Below are 19,993 nucleotides of genomic sequence, written 5' to 3'. Positions count from 1 at the left end.
AGTACCTAATCACCTGGTTATGATTATAACTGAACTACTGCTGCACAATTAATTGTAAAAAAAGATTGCGATCTCGATTCGACCCCTACAATAATCTTAATCCAGCATTTCTACGTTTCTCTCAATCATATTTTCAAGTTCAGGAGAGAAGCAATAGTGGCCGCACAAGTCTTCACATTGTTTAACACACGTTGTTCAGCAATATGAACACCTCCAAATGGTGTTGAAAGAGTCACATGCTGTATTTATAAGATATAATTCAACTCAAAAATGCCATTTCTGTCTTCATGTAATGTATTTCCACTGCAAAATCACACGTGACGTGAGCTGACCGTCAGCTGTTACCACAGAGGGCGGTCGCGCGCGCGCCTCTGAATGAAGTCTACTTTAGTGAAAAGAACCTGCATAGGCTGTGAATTACATGTAATAATGTTGTAAATAACATTCAGTTTGTTCAACAGAGTGATCGTTTGAGAGCCGTGCGGGAAGTGAACCGCTCTTAGCAGTGAAAATGAAACCGAAAGCGCACACAGTGTTGCCAGATGTAGCTGACTGAACGGCAAAAATACCCACCCAGTCTTCTGTATTCACGAAAATCACGTCAGTGACAGATTTTAAGCAGAAAATTACAGATTGTAAGCATATGTCTCAAACAAAATAATTCAACATCAGAATTATCATCAGCATTAATAAGGGTGTCACGATCCTCCAAATCCTCGATTCGATTCGATTTTCGATTATGAATAATTAATTAATTAATGACCAATTAATTATTTGTAGCCTACCGTTTGAACTACCTGACCTGCATGGTCATTGTTTTACCCATAAAGAAATCATACAGTAAATGAATAAAGACAAGATACACACATAATTACCATCTGTCAATCACTTTTTCTGCGGGACTCGTGAATAGGCAGTGATCTGTGTCGTTATAATGGCGTCGGTAAAAAAGACGCACAACCAACAGGAACCAGCCAACAGTATCTGAGGTGTTCGCTAAAATGACTAAGTACAAGTGAGTGAAAGATTGAAGCAGTCCTCTGACTGCCTGGACCTGCTGTCTCGAGCGCATGGCTGTGTGTGCGTCTGTGTCTGTGTGGTCACGTGATGTGCATTTTCAGAGGTAGAGAGGAAGGAGGGCTGCTCAGAAATGCTACACGCTACTGTGGATGTCAAATCGTTGTCGTTCTAAAATGCCATTTTAAAACAAAGACAGTGTAAACAGGGCCTGAGTGTGTACTTTTCACGAGCGGATTTGCAACAGGGGCGGGCGGAGGATCGCGATGCCGGTGTTGTCTATCGGACGAACCATACGTAATACGTACATAGCAGAGCTTGTAAAACTGTGTTTTTTTGTCGACAACACGAACGTTGTCAACATAACCCACTGGAAATCCAAAATGCTTACACACCGGTGACTTCATTGAAAGAGGAGAGGGTTTAAGTTCTCCTGCTTCTGCAGTTTAACAAGCACTTCAACAAGCCTGTTTTTTTTCCGCTTGGCAAGCCAAGCTGACGTGACATGGGGGCGTGGCAGCATCGATGATTCTATTTTTTGATTCGATAATCGAAATTAAGCATAAATTTCGATCGATTTCTAATCATTAATGGCCAGGACAAATCTAAAGTCTGTTCAAGTCCACCATTCCAAGTCTATACAAAATTTAGCATTTTAACCAACAGTACAGATACACACAGCCTATTGCTGTTTTACCACATATTAACCTTCATTTTAAATCTACAGAATCGTGAGAAAATCATGATCTTTATTTTTGGCCAAAAAAAAAAAATTGCGATTCTCATTTTAGCCAGAATCGTGCAGCTCTAAACTGAACCGATACCGAATTCTTTGCATCTGCATCGCGGTGCACCGAAGAAACAATTCATTTTGATACCCCTATCCAATATACCAGTTCCGATCAATGAATCTAAATCACATAGCTTAATTAAAGTAGTCTGATTCCTAACCAAATGACTCTTTATGAACTAGTTCATTTCAGTGAATCAAAATCAAGCAGAGAATGACTCTCACGTGCTAATTCCTTTAACTGAATCATAACTTAAAAGCGCAATCGATGTAGTTAGATTCGAAACAAATGACTCTTCTGTTTTTTTGTACTTTTTGTTGACTTTTTAGAGAATCAGAAGAATCATGCAATCAACATTCTTAAGTGCTGTTACTTTGAATGAATCAAAACCACATATCTCTAGTCTGACAAATGGCTCTTATGATCTAGCTGTTTTTAGTCAATTAAAAAGCAGTGAATGAATCTCATGTGCCAATTATTTTAACTGAATCATAACCACAAAGCACAAGCAATGTAGTCACATTCATAAAAAAAATGATTCTTCTGAACTGTTTGTTGATATTTTTTTGTGAATCAGAAGGACCATGCAATCAACCCCCGCAAACAAGGGGAGAACCTGCAAACTCCGCACAGAAATGCCAACTAACCCAGCCGGAGCTCGAACCAGCAACCTTCTTGCTGTGAGGCGATCGTGCTACCCACTACCCCTTCGTGACGCCTTGCCCAGATATCCTGAGGTTTAAATGATGTATCTAATCATAACATATTGTGTACTTGTTTCTAATGGGTCCGTTATGATCGTTATTACATCACGTTCATAATATTAGTTTAATTGTTAAACTTTTTTTCTTTTTATTAACTTAAATTTTATTTGATTATTTTTTTATTCACTTTTTTTTCATGCATTGGGTGTAAATGAGCCCAAATTCAAAATAGTCGTACAGTATTTTGTTCTCTGATCAGACTTACATCGAATACCGTAGATCATGAGTGGGTCGAGCTGTTTTTTGCCATGCTTGCCCTGTCCAGAGAGGTTGGAGACAGCCTGAACTTCACGGTGGAACAGGTAGTCCAGTAGCGTCAGCGCCATTTTCTCCGCCGTGCGGCAGTTTGTGCTGATGTGCAACATGTCGGCTGGAGAAACAGGGCAGCGGACGCGCATCTCAGGGTTGTTTTCATCACCGAGCCACGTTCCTGTTGGATAATCCTCTGTGGAGCAAAGATGAAGATGCACAATAAAATTACTAAGTCCTCTTTTTTCCCAAATATTAACAGTATTTCTGTCTTGACAGGTAGATTGGCACTTCAATAAAATCAAAAAATAAATAAATAAATAAATAAATACATTAATGAATAAATATATACAGTTAAAGTCAAAATAATTAGCCATCCTGTAAACACTTCTTGTCGACACTTTTTAAACAATGGGTTTGATACCTGTTTTTTAAAAAATACTTTCTTTGGTCTTTGGCACGATGACAGTAAATATTATTTTTTTTGTTATTTTGCAAGATAACATTTTTTCAAATATCTTAGGGATCATCAAGATGTTTTCTGGCAAAACTGAGACAAGTCTTTATGTAAGTTTTGCTTAGCAGTGGTTTTCGGCTTTAAACCTTTTTTTTTTTTTTTTTTTACTTATGGTGGAGTCATGAACACTCTTTATGCCTAATTACTTAAAAATATATATGATGTGTTTACTTGGGTTATCTTTGAGTAATGTTTCAATTTGTTTGATTAAAATTTGACAAAATTTTAATTAAAAAAAAAAAGCATACAGTGAACAGATGTTTTTTTTTTTTTTTTTTTTCCGGTATTATTAATTGTACTTAAATAAACAGTGTTGTTGTTATGATTAAGAAAAACTAATATTGGCAGTAAAAAAAATACGTTTTCTGAAATTGAAACAATAAAATATATAAATATCAAAAGATAAACATAAATCACGGTTCTTGCACATTTTTAAAGTCAAATTTAAGCACTTTTTAGGTGTACAATGTACAAGTGTAGTAAATGGCATAGTCAAACACATAAACATATATCGTCACATTATATCAGATGCTATTTGGTATTACATCCTGTAATACAGTTATGAATCTAAAGAGTAATTTACCCCAAGCCCAACATTAAAATAATTTATGAGTTCATGAAGTAATTTACTCTCTTAAATGTGAATTACTTACATCTTAAACATGTAATCTTCCACCTTAAATTTATATTTATTTTAATTTCATGTGTTGTACAAATTATTTCAAGCACTTTATCCTAAATCTAATCAAAATTTTCGAATCTTTTTAAAACAGTAGATTCAAATTTATGTATTTTCAGATTTTTTTAGATGTATTTATCACAGATAAATGGAAATTGCAAATGGCATCTTGACTATTAGCGTAACAAATTTCAACCGCAAGACAGAGAGACAGAACTAAATAAAACATTTTTATATTAATACTTAATTATTAAAAAATATACACACATTACTTTTCTAATAAATATATAAACCAAGCCCCAATAATCTTTATAAATGTAGCAGCTTCAATAATTACATTTTAAACAGATTTAAGAGTCGGCTTATTTGATTTGAACTATTTCTATCTATAAATGTGACTCTCACAAGGTCTTATTCTGAACTACCGGGGGAATACATGTAACATCAGCCATTGTTTTTAATATCTGTCGACCACTAATTCCAAATATGTGTGGATGGTGTAAGAATATGTCCCTTAACGTCTATGCAGCAGACCTGAGTTCTCAGCACAATCCAAACCAAAAGGCAAGAGTGTCCCCTGGTGGCCATTTTGTATGACCAAACAAATATATTACAAGAACAATACTGCTTAAACTCTAATAAAGAGTGTCTTCATTTGATCAGAAAATACAGCTGGAAAAACTCAAGGATGCCTTCTTTCTTAATAAATTCTGCTATATTTTTGTCACAGATATAGTTTTGGCCATTTCGGAGACTGAAATATACCAGTTTATTATGGGATGAATGGGGTTTTCTGTCTCTTGTCAAAGTATGAGAGTAAAATGAGGTTTTAATTAGTAAATTGCCTCTGATGACGTTAAGAATAAAACGTTTTAAAAAATAAGTAATAAAAAAAAAAGAACTTTCAGACAGAATGTAGTGGTACATTTATGTATCATATTTGTGTGCTCCTTGTCCTCAAATGTACAAACTGCAATGGTTTCTCTGTCTTAAGGTAAAATTCTGTTCCATAAAATGATTCTGCCCCAGTGACAAGGGTTTGTACCTCCTTTGGTACAACATCGTACCTTTTTTTTCTGAGAGTGCATTTGTTTTTCCTACAATAGAATTTAATTTTTACAGGTTTTCTGCTTTCTTCTGAATATCTTATTCTGTGTTCCAACAGAAGAAAGAAACTCAAGAGCTTGTATATATTGTAAACAGTGAGGACATTTTTATTTTTGGGTGAACTATCCCTTTAAGTGTGCAGTTATTGTTTGGTTATTTTAACAAAACCATTATAATATTAATAAAGGTGATCATTATGTGGTCACTAAAATCGTTATTGCCATTTTATTACATCTCCATTTCTATATTCTAAGTTTTTAAAACTCTGAATACTGATGTAGTGAATCAGCTGTAAACATAATTTGACTTTGATCGTTTTTATCCCTTTGAATCCATCAATCACAGACAGCTGTACAACACGGCCATGTTTGTTTTTAAATAAAAAAGGTCACATGACAAAAAAATGACAGCTTGTGAGATGAAAGAGCTGACACGCGTCAGCGCCACTCCCTCACATCAAAACAGCGAACAAGGTTATAGCAAAGGGGAAAACAATCCAAACAAACAAAAGCAAAGCCTTTTAAGAACCAAATGTACCATTCGTTGACTAAATATCATCACGAACAGCTGTGAACAGAGCGAATATTTGTGGAGGAACGTCTTTGAACTAACCGAGCTAACCCAGACGCCACACAAAAAGCAAACCAGTCAAATAATAAGAAAAGCAAAAGCAGAAGTTAAGCAATCAAAACAAACCCTTTAATCCCAGGCCTCCCCCAGACCAAAGACCCATCGCTGAATCACATAAGACCAGACGGTTTACACAACACTATTGTTATTGATGTAGCAAGCTGTTTTAATCATGTCCAGGGAGAACTAGCGGATAGCCAAAACATGTTTATATTATTACTCGAATGTTTCTTTAGTTGAGTATACTTTGATTTCAATAACCAGGGCCTGTTCACACTGTTAAGATTTTAAGCTCGTTTACTGCTACATTTCTATGCTTAAATGTTGCGAAGCAGATCAAACACATGTGAGCCATAAACATACTATTATCTTATTTGTGCAGATTTATTTCAGATATTGCCGTGTCTTCAAACCTTTTCTGTACACAATCGAATTCTTCGCTCTTCTTGTGAGGCCATGCTCAATTCAAAACAAATGGATCCCGATGACAAAAAAATAATTTCCTTTAAAGATGCTATAAAGTCAAAATTGGAGTTTTTATTGTGGCTTTTAGTTGATGTGTGTTGGCTTTGAGGAAGATTATTTGCGAGTGCACTTTTTAATGTTGACAAAATTAGCTTTTAGTAGATGCAAAATTTATGATGGTTCTCTTTTGGAAAACAAATAAAGTTGATGACTAATCCTGCACTGCACCATTTCTTGGTCCAATCAAATGTACTGCATTAAAGCTAATTCATAAAGCTATCTTTTCCTTGTTAAAAGGAGTTTTTGTCATAACCATCCACAGAAGAAAAGCGTGAAATTACAATTTTAGACATGCTTTCTAATCCTGTAACGTCGTGACTGAACAAGAGCACAAACAAGAATGACAATAACCGCCTCAGGTACTGATTATGTGCTGTATTCAGGCTAATGGTCCGTTTCCACTGAGTGGTACGGTTCGGTTCGGTTTGGTATGCTTTTTATGGCCGTTTCCACTGTCAAAAGGCGTACCGAACCAAACAGTACCGTAGCACTTTTTTGGCACCCTTTCGAAAGGGTCCCAAACACAAGTGAGGGTACCAAAAGGCGGAGCTAGACGTGCAGCTGAACGCTATTGGTTTACAGAGATACATCATTCGCTTACGCAACAACACAGAATGTAAACAAAGGACCTGCCATGTTTGAAATACACAGCGAAAGATTACTTGTTTATCAATATCTGAAATAACTAACTTCTTGACCTCATGATAATAATAGTGTGCGCTTGATTATTGACAAGCTTTGGAAACCCGATCCTGATGATAAACGCGAGAATGACACATTCAGAAAGAAAAGGACAAACGCGAGAGTGGAGCGCGGAAAAAAAAAACGTGGAAAGCCAAGGAGCACGTTTTATTCTTCAGCAAACGTGAACAAACTGCCTTGTTTTAATTTTTAGCATCACCTTTTGGACTAATATGAACTGGGAATGATGGAATGACTCTCTAACAGAGGCTACATGTGCTGCTAAAGATTACAGACACAGATGATGAGAGGTTTTCAATGACTGTAGGCTATACTTTGTGTTGTTTTGAACCTAATTAAGGACGAAATGTATGTTGTGTGTACTTTTTCTGTAGTTGGTAACATATCGGGGACTGTAAGGGGCTGTATGTGTTCATATGTGTTCATTTGTTTATTTATTTAAAATAATTACAGACGTTACAGTAGGCTATTTCGCACTGTCATTGATCTGCAGTTATAATCAACTCATGTTCATAGAAAAGTTAGTAATAAACATTTATACAGAAGTATTTATGTGTGTAAAGCGTCTGTTTTGTGAGAAGTGCTTTTCATATGATGATATGTGAGCGACCTGTGCAGCTTTATTGTAGACAGTTTTAGAGCGAGCATGACATCGACTAAAACTTTGTCATACACCACGCCCACCAAAACGGTACCCTTGCTAGTGGAAACGCAAGCCTGATAAAGGTGACCCGTACCGACCCGAACCGTACCGTACTGTACCAGTCGGTGGAAACGAGCCACTAAAGCAGACCCCCTAAAATATGGCACCAATTTAGACGAGCTTTATCATTTACAGATCTCTCAATGCAGGCCCCTATTATGAGAAATCATGTTTACTCCTTCGATTGCAGATGCTACATTTAATTGCTGGATAGAAAAAGGACTCATCACACTGAACGATTTATGTAGCGATACCAATTTCATGTCCTTCGACCAAATAAGAACAAAATACAATATCCTCAAAACACATTTCTTTAGATATTTACCGATCCGCAGTTTTATGATTTCTAATACAGTAGACTTTCCAACTTTACCTAGAGAAACATTACTTGACACCATTTTAAAAACCAACCCAGTTCTCAAAGGTATTATAGGTGTGATTTACTCTTTTATCTCCTCACAAAATCTAACTTCAGTAACAAAGTCGAAAAAACAACTGGAAAATGAACTTGAGTTGATTCTCTCAGAGGAAATTTGGCAAGACATATTTTATTATTATATTTATTGTATTTTAGGTGTATTACGTTAGGGGAAATCGTGAGTGAGGTAGCTGATCTCAGAAGCTCCAGGGAGTGAAATCTGAGAGAAATTAAGATTGTGAATAAAAATAAGAGTTATAAAACCTTCCTTTGGCTTAATTTCCACTGTTTTAGGACTGTTTTAGATCTTGACTGAAAGAAGCTTTATTTTTATGATTTGTGTCATTGTGTCAGATTGCGCACCCAACATAGTAGGCTACCTAATATGGTGTGTATTTGGTATAGTATGTATATTTATTTATATATATATATATATATATATATATATATATATATATATATATATATATATATATATATATATATATATATATATATATATATATATATATTTATCGCAAAATTGTCCGCAAATTTCTATGAATTACCACCACACAATTACTAATTTTTGTCACTAAAAATTGAGAGACTAAGCACAACCCTGTTAGACCAGGGGCACAAAGCATATTTTTCCATCCTTAAAATAGCAAAAGTGGACTTAGACATGCCCTTGATGTTTTTGCACCATGACCTTTAGACTTTGCGCCTAGATCATTAAAATAGAGCCCATGGTGTTATTGAGGAGGGATATGAGAAAGGTTATGGAAAGGTTTGGTGGTCTTAGTGGGTTTAAGGGTGGGCTTAGGTGTAAGAGATGATCAACAGTGTAAGTATGAATATATTTACAGAAATGATCATCATTTTTAAAATATAACTACACTGTAAAAACATCCATGTAGATAATAATTACACTGACCCAAAATGATTAACTGAAATGTAAGCGCAAAGTAATTAAGGCCACGCGATATAAAGCGGAACTAACATTTTAATAGGAATTGTTCTTACTCAAATGCACTTAGTTATCACAAAGGTCATTTTAAGTCTTAAACATCCAATATTTGTGAATCTTACCCTCTGAGTTAAGAGTGATGAGCGTTACGTTGTTGTTATTCTGAGGCTGGCCGCTGTTGGACACCGAATCGCTCGTTTCCGAACCACTTTCCTGATCATCCTGAATCTCCTCCTGAACTGGAACCTTCAGTACTATGGTTTTCTGTCTCCCTCGCCCTACAGTACTGCAACACAAAAATACAAAGAAGACTTACAGCGCTTTCAGATTAGCACTTTTGGTCCTCACTCGAATTCGTTTGACTTCAGAGTACGGTACGTTTAGAGGTTGTCGTTGGTACGGTTCGTGCAAACTCTGGTACGGTTCACTTCTGATTTGAATGCATTCGTACCAAATAACTAAAGTGAACCGCCAACTGTAAAACTGTAAAACTTTAGCACCCTTACACTGACAATTTTATGTGAAGAATTTGTATTATTTTACATTACTTTTTATTAACCAACATTGGCAAACAATAATACATTTCCTAATAAAAAATTTTGTTTATTTTTTTGTTCATTCTCGTAAAAAACATTAACTAAAATGAACCAATGGAACCTTGTTGTAAAGAGTTGCCAAAATATGAATGTGTAGTACTCACTTGCTGAGCAGGTTTTCTAAAGAGTCTGATGTGCGTGGCGAAGTCTCCTCCGTCTTCGCCCTGTCTCCACTTACTATGACATTTGTCTGGGGAACAACACTAGGAAAAAAAAACTCACTGTTAGTGTCAAAATAAATAGTTGGCATGTCTGTGTGGAGTTTGCATGTTCTCGTGGGTTTCTCCATAGTCCAACGACATGCGGTATAGGTGAATCAAATAAGCTAAATTGGCCGTAGTGTATGTGTGTGAATGCGAGAGTATATGGGTGTTTCCCAGTGATATGTTGTGGCTGGAAGGGCAACTGCTGTGTAAAACATATTCTGGATAAGTTGGTGGTTCATTCCGCTGTGGCGACCCCTGAATAATAAAAGGACTAAGCCGAAAAGAAAATGAATGAATGAATGGGCAAAAACATTTTAAAAGTGTTGCAACCTTTTAAAAAAAAAGCCTGTTTAAATACTAATACTAATAATAATACAAAAATGAACAAATGCTTAATATGCAATGAAAACAAACTGGGACTTTTATGGTCAGGGGAGATCAGATGGTAAGCTAACAATCAGTCATATATAACATATGTTGTAAGCAGTAAAAACGGGCAGAAATAAAGTAAAAAAATAAACAGAACCAACCATTTAATGAATGGTGCTGGTGTATAAATCACATGACCTATGGTCCACTTACCAGCGTACTTTGTCACAAGTCTGAGTGGCTCCGAATGGGGACCCAGACACCATGGGTACTTGAATCGTTGACTGGTTCTTGCCCATCACCGTGTCCAGTTTCTCCACTAAACCTCGACAGGTCACCTCAAGAACCTGCAGCTTTGCTTCCATACTGTCCAGCCGCTGGCAGATCGCCTGACTGATGGATATCAACATCGACTGGAGAAACAGAAATACAGAAATTGGTAAAATATCTAATTATATTTAATACCAGACGAAAATGTCATTTATTGATAGATGAGACCCACATAACCATCAAGATTTTTACCCTCTGTTGAAGTGTGTGAAAAACTTACACCTGAGCAATTCATGTGACTTCATTCTCCATACAAGAGGCGTCTTTAAGCTGCCATCATTAAAAAAAGCCTTTTATATAAAGTATTTAACACGTTTTAGGCAAGGCAAGTTTATTTATATAGCACATTTCATACACAGTGGCAATTCAAAGTACTTTACATAAACAGGAATAAAAAACGACAAGTTTAGAACATAAAATGCAGACAATAAAAAATATTAAAAACAGATAAAAACAAATTAAAATGAGTTAAAATAGGTTATAAAACCATGAAAAAGAAAACGAAAAACATAATAGTGCAATCTGTCGGACGCAGCACAGTGCTTATACAGTAACGGCACAGCTAAACAGATGTGTTTTCAGTCTCGATTTGAATGTGCCTAATGTTGGAGCACATCTGATTATTTCTGGAAGCTGATTCCAGCAGCGAGGGGCGTAGTGGCTGAAGGCGGATTCACCCTGCTTTGACAGAACTCTTGGAATTTCTAGTTTATATGATCCTAATGATCTGAGAGATCTGTTAGGTTTGTATTCAATCAGCATATCTGTTATGTATTGAGGTCCTAGGCCATTTAGTGATTTATAGACCAGTAACAATACTTTAAAATCTATTCTGAATGTAACTGGGAGCCAGTGTAGAGACCTGAGGACAGGTGTGATGTGCTCTGATTTCCTGCTTCTGTTTTAGTAGTTCAGTACTTTCGCCTTGTGTCATTTCATTGCTATTACACAAAATTTATTTTTTAGATTTGTTTTGTTTTATTTTTGTTTGTATTGTTTGGGTTTTTACCAAAATCTGGTTCAATTCCATGTCAACTGCTTCTCTAGAAAAATTATTCCCAACAAAAAACATGACGTGCTGGATACTTATTTTCCCTGCTATATATTTTCAAATGCAAAACACACCTATTTTTTACTGTTGATTTTTATATGTGCATGCACGAGGATGACTGTTGACACTGGTGAACATTCAGATTTGGAGCCCTGATTTTAGTTAATTCCAAAATTTAAAATCTATCATCATAACCCATATGTAGGCCCGTACGGAATCTGCGAATTCACAGATTTCCACCAATTATTTTTTTTTGTCTATTTGTTTAACTATGTAAATGTGAGTGAATATATATTTTATATTACCTGCAGTAATATTACTTAATAATTTGCTAATGTTTATATGATTTATTTAACACAGTTTGTAATGTAACAGTTTGTAATGTAACAGTCTTTTTAGTAGATATATTAAATGAGAAACTGACTTTGTTTACCAAACAAATGGGTTTGCTTTGTAAACCTTAAATTTAAAAAAAAGGGTTATATTTAATTATTCCATGTATTTAGTTACTTTATTTTCAAAATCATTTAGCATAAATTTGTTTTTACAAAATTCCGCGCAGAAATAGCAAAAAATGTCAAATTCTGCAGACACACAATTGTTGTTTTTTATGGTGAACATTAAACTCAAAACTCATCAAACAATGAGCAAGCATGCTTGACTGATGAACAATAACCAAAAAGGAGAATCATTGCTTCAGTTTTTACTCCATGATTATTATTTATATGCAGAGATGTATAGTAACGAAGTAGAACTACTTCACTACTGTACTTAAGTACTAAAAGGCTGTATCTGCACTCTGCTGGAGTATTGTTTTTTTCTCCTATTTCCACTTTTACTTCAGTACATATCTTCGATGAGTTTAAGGGTACTTTCATACCTAGACCTTTGTTTCGGAACCTGTCTCGTTTGCAATCTAGCAATCGCGCTCGGATCTGCGCCAAAACAATCGCTTCGAGATCGCTTGAATGAGGTGGTCTCAGCTCGATTCAAACGAACTCTGGAGCAGATCAATTGTAGTGAGAAAGTGATACAATCCGAGCCCGGCTATATCACAGTGTTTTATGGATATGTAATAGGCATACAGCTATATGAAAAGAGAAATATGAGTAGGGTGGGAGGTCATTCAACAGACATTCATATATATATTTATAGATTTTAATAAAAAAATTATTGTGTTGTGAAGACAAAATCGAATTATGTATGGAAAGCATCGCCAGTGCACCGAGATATCGAATTAAACCGAATCGATAGCATGATAATGGTAACCGAACCAAACCGTGAGACCAGTGTAGATTCACACCTCTACTCCTTACAATTATAGACCTTTTTCTTGGCTGCTGCATGGAGGGCACCATAGTGACCAGTGTCTTCCGGCAGAATGTTTAGAACTCGCGTTTACGGCGTTTACAACCGTAATTTGCAAGCCGAAAATGGGTTTCAATAGCGTTTTGAGTGAATTACAGAAATTGGAGTGAAAGGTGTGTGTTAAAGCTGTTATAATCTGTCAGATCTGTGGTTCAAGCGAGAGAAAAACGTTATCCTAGTTCATATAAACCGTAAGCCATGTTTCTTTTCGTTCGCTTAATCATGTGCCCCAAAAAAAGATATTTCAAATAAGCAAAACAATATGTCTTTTGACTGCTTTCTTTAAGAACTACATTACACAATACTTGTACTTTTACTTTCAGTACTTGAGTAGTAAATTTTGAAATAAACTACTTACAATACTTAAGTACAAAAAATGTTGAATACTTTAGTACTTCCATTTAAGAATTGGTGCTTAAAGAGCATTTCAACTTCTACTCAAGTCACTTTTTTGATAAAGGACTTGTACTTTTACTTAAGTCTGGGTCTCTAGTACTTTATACATCTCTGTTTATATGTGAATATAGGCCAAAATTACATCTGTCCATTATATAAATAAGACTTGGATTAAACTGCTTTGTTCATGTTTTTTTGATTCCTTTATAATTGTCGAATGAAGCATTATAGTTTTGGGAAAATAGACCTTCAAAAGAGGAACCAAAATTTGGTTTGGGACAACATGTGGACGAGGGTGAGTGATGGTGAAACAACCCTTTAATGACATTAGAAAGCTACCTTGATAGATGTTTCTTGACTGATCTCAATTCTTGCTCGTTTCCTCCCTGGTTGATCAGAGTCTTCATTATTCTCCAGAACATCTAGTATAAATTAAAAATGAATTACATTAGTAGGAAACCACAAACACTTTCATGTATAAACATATATGGTATTTTTTAAGGTGGACTTACCTGTTTGGTGTCCTTCATGATTCAAATCCGCCACTGCAATCTGGACTATTTCCACTAAATCTTGCTCTGACATCATTCAAACCTGCATTTCAGAAAAATGTAACCAATAAATAATTGGGGATTGCTTCGGATTGGGTTATAATTAAGTTATAATTATAATCAACAAAAGCAATTAAACTATTAGTGGATAAATAATTGAAAAACGATTACAAATAATTATTCATTTTCCTTCGAAACGCCCACTTATCCAGCATACGTTTTACACAGCTGATGCCCTTCCAGCTGCAACCCAGTACTGGGAAACATCCATACACACTCATTCACACACTATGACCAATTTAGTTTGTTCAGTTCACCTACAGTGCATGTCTTTGGACTGTAGGGGAAACCGGAGCACCCAGAGGAAACCCAAGTGAACATGAGGAGAACATGCAAACTTCACACAGAAATGCTAAATGACCCAGCCGGGACTTGAACCAGTTGATGTGAGTTGGCAGTGCTAACCACTGAGCCACTGTGTCACCTACAAATAATTATACCATCATCTAATATGTGAAAGAAATATTGTAAATAATTATTACTTAATTACTAAATAATTTAACTGGGTTTTTGGCCATAACAAAACAATAATAAAACACCAATTTTTTCATTGGATTTTTGAAAATGTTATTGAGATTTTGTTTGATTGTTTTTAAAAAGTTAATATAAAAAAATATATATATTTAAATATAGAACTAAGTTAAAAATGAATAAAAATAAATAAATAAATAAATAAAACTTTAGAGTTCACTGGCCTATCAGGACCGAGTTTGGGCACCCCTGACCTAAAGCCAAGTGATAAAAAATGTGACACCCACTTCTACCCTACCAGACAAAAGATTTGCTGTCAATCCTAGTTGTAAGAGCAACAAATAATAACTTGATTTCTAGTTGATGAGTTGGAAAAGTGTCAGAAGGTAGATTAATCATCTGTTGAACTGCATCCCAATAGGGTATATGCCGAGCTAGTGCTGTTCCCATGCTGATACACTTCCGGTGACCTGTTATTGTGAACTTTTTCTCATTTTATACGGTTCCTTATACAGCATCGATGTTGTAATGTCATTAAAATACATTCAGTTAAATAAACTTTAGCATTTATTTAGTTGCTCAAGCGTAAAACGAGACAAAAACTCGCACGTGCCCGTCAGAATCGGCAGGCTAACGCAGAAGCTCCATTGAATATACTGGGGTAAAATAATAGCTCATATAATAAAGATATGGCGGGGGAAATGTAATTTAATGCAGTGCTTCTTGTACAATCTGAGACCCACTTTGAATCGGATATCACTCAGCTAGTGGTGATCGCTCATTTTTAAAGAAAACAGACCTTAAACGCACCGGATTTTGCATTGGCATTCAATTCGCCGGAAGCGCTTAACCCAGGTTAATGGCAAATTAAAAGTCCTATTAGCATGCTTCTGCATATACCCCATCATCACATATACTGCAGAAAACCTATTGGAGCCCGCATGGACCCAAGAACCTCACAAAAATCAGTCAAGTTTGGTGACGGAAACATCATGGTTTGGAGTTAAATTCAGTATGGGGGCGTGGAAGGTCAAGGTGCTCCAGGATTGGCCAGCCCAATCACCAGACCTGAACATTATTGAGCATGTCTGGGGTAAGGAGGAGGAGGCGTTGAAGATGAATCCAAAAAATCTTGATAAACTCTGGTACAAAAACGCTTTCTTTGCCATTCCAGATAACATATTAAAAAGTTATTTGAGACAGAGCAGTGATATATGAATGCAGACATCCAAGCTCATGGGAGTCATACACAATATTAATGCTTTTTCCACTGCAGCATGACTTTATATACTGTACGTTATGTCTGTTAAGTGTCAAGACTTTTGTCTAAGCAAAGTCAGACCTTACTGTCCTAATTAAATAATTAATAATCAAGGCATGATCATATTTTGTTTTAGTAAAATAAGTGTAATCTAGAGGCTTTTGCCTTTCATATAAGCCACTTCTGAGATTAAATGATGAACTTTATTATTTTTTGTTCCTAAAACTTGGATAGACGACTAGACTTTTGTCAGGTTGTGTACTTCACAACCATCAACAACTGCTGGGGTTCAACAGTGAATAATAAACATTGGCACAGTAAATAATTAAATTCAATCGGTACCCACATGAACAAAATACACCATTTATGGCTGGTGTTTGATGAAATATTTTGATGTTGATATCATAACTTTTTCTAATGTACTTATGGCTTGTTTGTTCCTAATTTCAAATATATTATTATACTGGAAGCCTTTGCGTTTCAGTACCCTAACTTCAAGTTGTTGCCCTGAGGCAACAAACCAAAATCTGGTGGGGGGGAGCACATTTTGGAATTGATTTATATTATAATAAGAGACCCACAAATTAGGGTACTTTTTGTCCTTGTAAAAAAATATACCATAATGCAGAAACCCCCCAAACTAGGGCCTGCGGCCAAATGTTGGCCCATGGTAACCTGCTTCAATTGTTGTGAATGAATCAGATTTTTTTTTTAAACACAGACGACATCAGCAAGTAAATCAAGGCAAAGTGTATATTTTAGTGTTATAAATGGGATTGTTCATGCTTTTTATTGTAAGATGTTCATTATAAGATGTACAAAGACTGTATAATTATTAATACAATTAAAGTAATTTCAACATAATAAATTATATTATTAATTAAATTATATAATGATAATAAAATAAATTAAGAAATTATATTGACAACTTTACAGTTTAGTATATTTACCTCCGGCCCACCTTTATAAATCAAGTTTAGTTTTTGGCCCTTCATAAGAAAAAGTTTGGGCACCCTGCCATAGAGGGTAAAAAGATAAGAAGAAAAAAACAGCGATCAGTATGTATACTTTACATTCTAAATCACAACTAAATATTAAATTTTTCATTATAGTATCTTGATTATTATTATTTTATTTTAATGCTGATATCAACGTTATAGAAGAATTTGGGTGGGTAGCTCCAAAAGATTTGTAAGTTTTATATATTTGTATAGCTTTAATTTTTAAATAACTTTTTACATGCTACTCCTATTAATACATTTCTAGAGCTTTAATTACTAATTATTTAGATGCTGTTGTTTAAAAGCCCAATTTGCAGCCTAGACATTTTAAAGGTTTCATGTTTTCTTGTTTGTGTGTGTGTGTGTGTGTGTGTGTGTGTGTGTGTGTGTGTGTGTGTGTGTGTGTGTGTTTACTGATTTACTGAAGTAAAGTTGGTTTTATATTCACACAGACTAATAATATATAATTACTGAAAAGAATTCTATGCCGATTCTAAAAGTAAGTTAGTTAGAAAATCAAAGAACAACATTGTTCACAGTCAAATAAATAGTGCTAATGTTTTAATATTAATATTTACATTTGATTTTTAGAAGGCATATTTAAAAATACCACGGTAAAAAAATATAGGGTGCATATTACATGTTGTCACTGAACAAATGTACGAATATAAAACTAAACCTCAATTCACAAGTCCAGATTTTAAAAATTAAAACTGACTATTCATCCATAACAATTTTACATTTCTGCTTTGTGGCATCAGAGTAATAATAGCATGACAATTTATTTATAAAATGTACCATGGTACATAATTTATATACCCATGTACAAAATAAGTCTTGGAACATTTTTTTTTTCAGATATTTACAGACCACACAAGCGAAATAAAGAACATTATAAAACACATTCATGATGGTGGTGACAAAAATAATGGCGTTATCATAATGCATAACATTTGTCTATATATATATATATATATATATATATATATATATATATATATATATATATATATATGATAAATTACAGTTTTATGGATGTGATATTTGCAGTAAAAACTCAAAACATAAATTCAGAGAAAGTTTATTTTAACATTATATTGAAACATGTTTATATTTTTCTGAACAACTGTGCTCTGAATAATATCAGTCTGTAAACAAAATGTTTATTTTCCTCATTTAAAGTACAGAGAACACTTTAAAAGAGGAAAATAAACATGCGTTATGGATGTGACCAAAAAAAGTATGTTTACAGTATACTTTGTAAAAATTCTGTGAATTAAACTGCACAAGTCAAAAGAAATAATGCTATTCAAAGGATAAGATCTGGCTTACTATAGAACAAAAAATATTGACAGTATTTTTGCATTTAAGAGGAAAAAGTGTCGTTATGGATGTGAAATTCCCACTTGTGTGACTTTGGTAACGTTAAATCAAATAATAGTTTGAAAACCATGACAAATACATTTTTGAGTATTTTTAAAGCACTGTAAAATACTTGCTCACACAAAACATTTAAAAAAGGTTTATATATATATATATACATATATATATATATATATATATATTTATATATATATATATATATATATATATATATATATATATATATATATATATATATATATATATATATAAACTATTATATACTAACGCACACGTGAAGGGCGAGTAAATGATGACTCAATTTTTATATTTTCATAATATTTACAAAAGACAAAGGAAATAGATAATATTATAAAACAGTAAAAAAAAACTGGTGGTGGTGAAAAATGTCGTTAATATAACTCATAAAGCTCGTCTTTACTTATACGTAATATTGCACAATACAAAAATATTCTCCCTGCAAATATGATACTAACGTTACAGCAGCTAAGATTATAACTAGGTTACAAGCCAAATTTAGCTTAACTCCAGTTAACCATTTCATTTTAGAACAAAAAACAACACTTTTTTTTGTTTCGGACATCACAAAACTCTCTTTAAAAAGTCGCAGCTCCTTAAATAGTGCCATTGATAAACCCAGTGGTTTACACTAGTTAGCACAGTACAGCTAACCTGCTCATGTAGCCTGTTAGCTCGCGCCTGCTAACCAACAGCTCAAAAACACAAGAGTGAAATGCATCTAGGCCTCGTTTGTGCCCTTCATGGCACGCAGGACACAATTGAGTCGAAAACAGCGAGATAATGCGCATTTCTTTAATGCAAAGCGCCATATTTTGAAGCGCGAGGAGAGCAGGAGGTGTCGCATGTCAGAATGGTTTATATTACCGTGTGAATGATGAATTCTCGTGTTGTTTGTGAGTATTCCGATAATGGCGTCCTTCCTCGCGAGAGAAAAGCCGGAGCATTGAGTGCCGTTCGCCGCTCTGACTGCGCATGCGCACGGGAGGCGGCAGTGTTCAGAACTGCAGCTTTCAGGACGACTAAACCAAATTGAGTTTACTGATGCTAAAATCTAAAGGTTTTCTACATTTGAACGCGTATTCGAGTATTATCATGTAAACATTCGACCAAAAGTTGCATATTAATAACTTGTCCATAACTTTGTGCATTTCACGAATTCATTTGTCTATTAAGAGCTTGTATTCAAAGACGTTGAAGTATGCATCAAATATGTCTCACATCACTTAAAATGTAGGTTATAAAACTATAAAATATGTAAAACTATATATTTTAGGTTAGTCAATAAAGTTTATCTCTATAGGATGTGGCTATTAGTGTGTGTGTGTGTGTGTGTGTGTGTATGTGTGTGTGTGTGTGTGTGTGTGTGTGTGTGTGTGTGTGTGTGTGTGTGTGTGTGTGTGTGTGTGTGTGTGTGTGTGTGTGTGTGTGTGTGTTTGTGTGTGTGTGTGTTCTGTGGAGATAAAACACTAATTAAAATTGGGGAACAATTTCAGAAACCTCACAGTTAGTAATCTTAGTCTCGAACTGTCTTCCCACATTCGGAGATCACACTTCAAAATGACATAAATTTTCATGTTATAGGCTAGATAATTTGCAAAGTTAAGATCAGGTTTACACAAAAGCGTGTGGAGAAAAAATCATTTTCTTGTTGGCTTAGTCTCTTTATTGATCTGGGGTCGCCACAGCGGAATAAACAACCAACTTATCCAGCAAGTTTTTACGCAGCGGATGCCCTTCCAGCCGCAACCCATCTCTGGGAAACATCCACACACACACTCATACACTATGGACAATTTAGCCTACCCAATTCACCTGTACCGCATGTCTTTGGACTGTGGGGGAAGCCGGAGCACCCAGAGGAAATCCACGTGAACGCAG

At 34.9% G+C, this 19,993-nt stretch overlaps 1 protein-coding gene across 8 annotated transcripts in view; it reads right to left on the bottom strand.

Moving 5' to 3' along the window:
- Positions 1-19,060, bottom strand: part of banp (BTG3 associated nuclear protein) — a 419,239-nt gene extending 400,179 nt beyond the window's left edge. For 6 of the 8 annotated variants that reach the window (XR_015525742.1, XR_015525741.1, XR_015525743.1 and 3 more), the window contains 7 exon segments: positions 18,980-19,060; positions 13,880-13,961; positions 13,707-13,789; positions 10,436-10,635; positions 9,752-9,850; positions 9,174-9,337; positions 2,778-3,017 (listed from right to left, as the gene is read on the bottom strand). Coding sequence is in view for 4 of the 8 variants with exons in the window: in XM_087310789.1 (XP_087166915.1) it covers positions 2,778-3,017; positions 9,174-9,337; positions 9,752-9,850; positions 10,436-10,635; positions 13,707-13,789; positions 13,880-13,955 (862 nt within the window). In the remaining 4 variants the exon portion in view is untranslated. 8 annotated transcript variants of the gene reach the window in all.
- Between the last annotated feature and the right edge of the window lie 933 nt (positions 19,061-19,993).

This window comes from Danio rerio, chromosome 25 (assembly GCF_052040795.2).
Source record: "Danio rerio strain M-AB ecotype USA chromosome 25, GRCz13ab, whole genome shotgun sequence".
NCBI lineage: Eukaryota > Metazoa > Chordata > Actinopteri > Cypriniformes > Danionidae > Danio > Danio rerio.
This window is presented reverse-complemented; position numbering and strand designations above follow the sequence as displayed.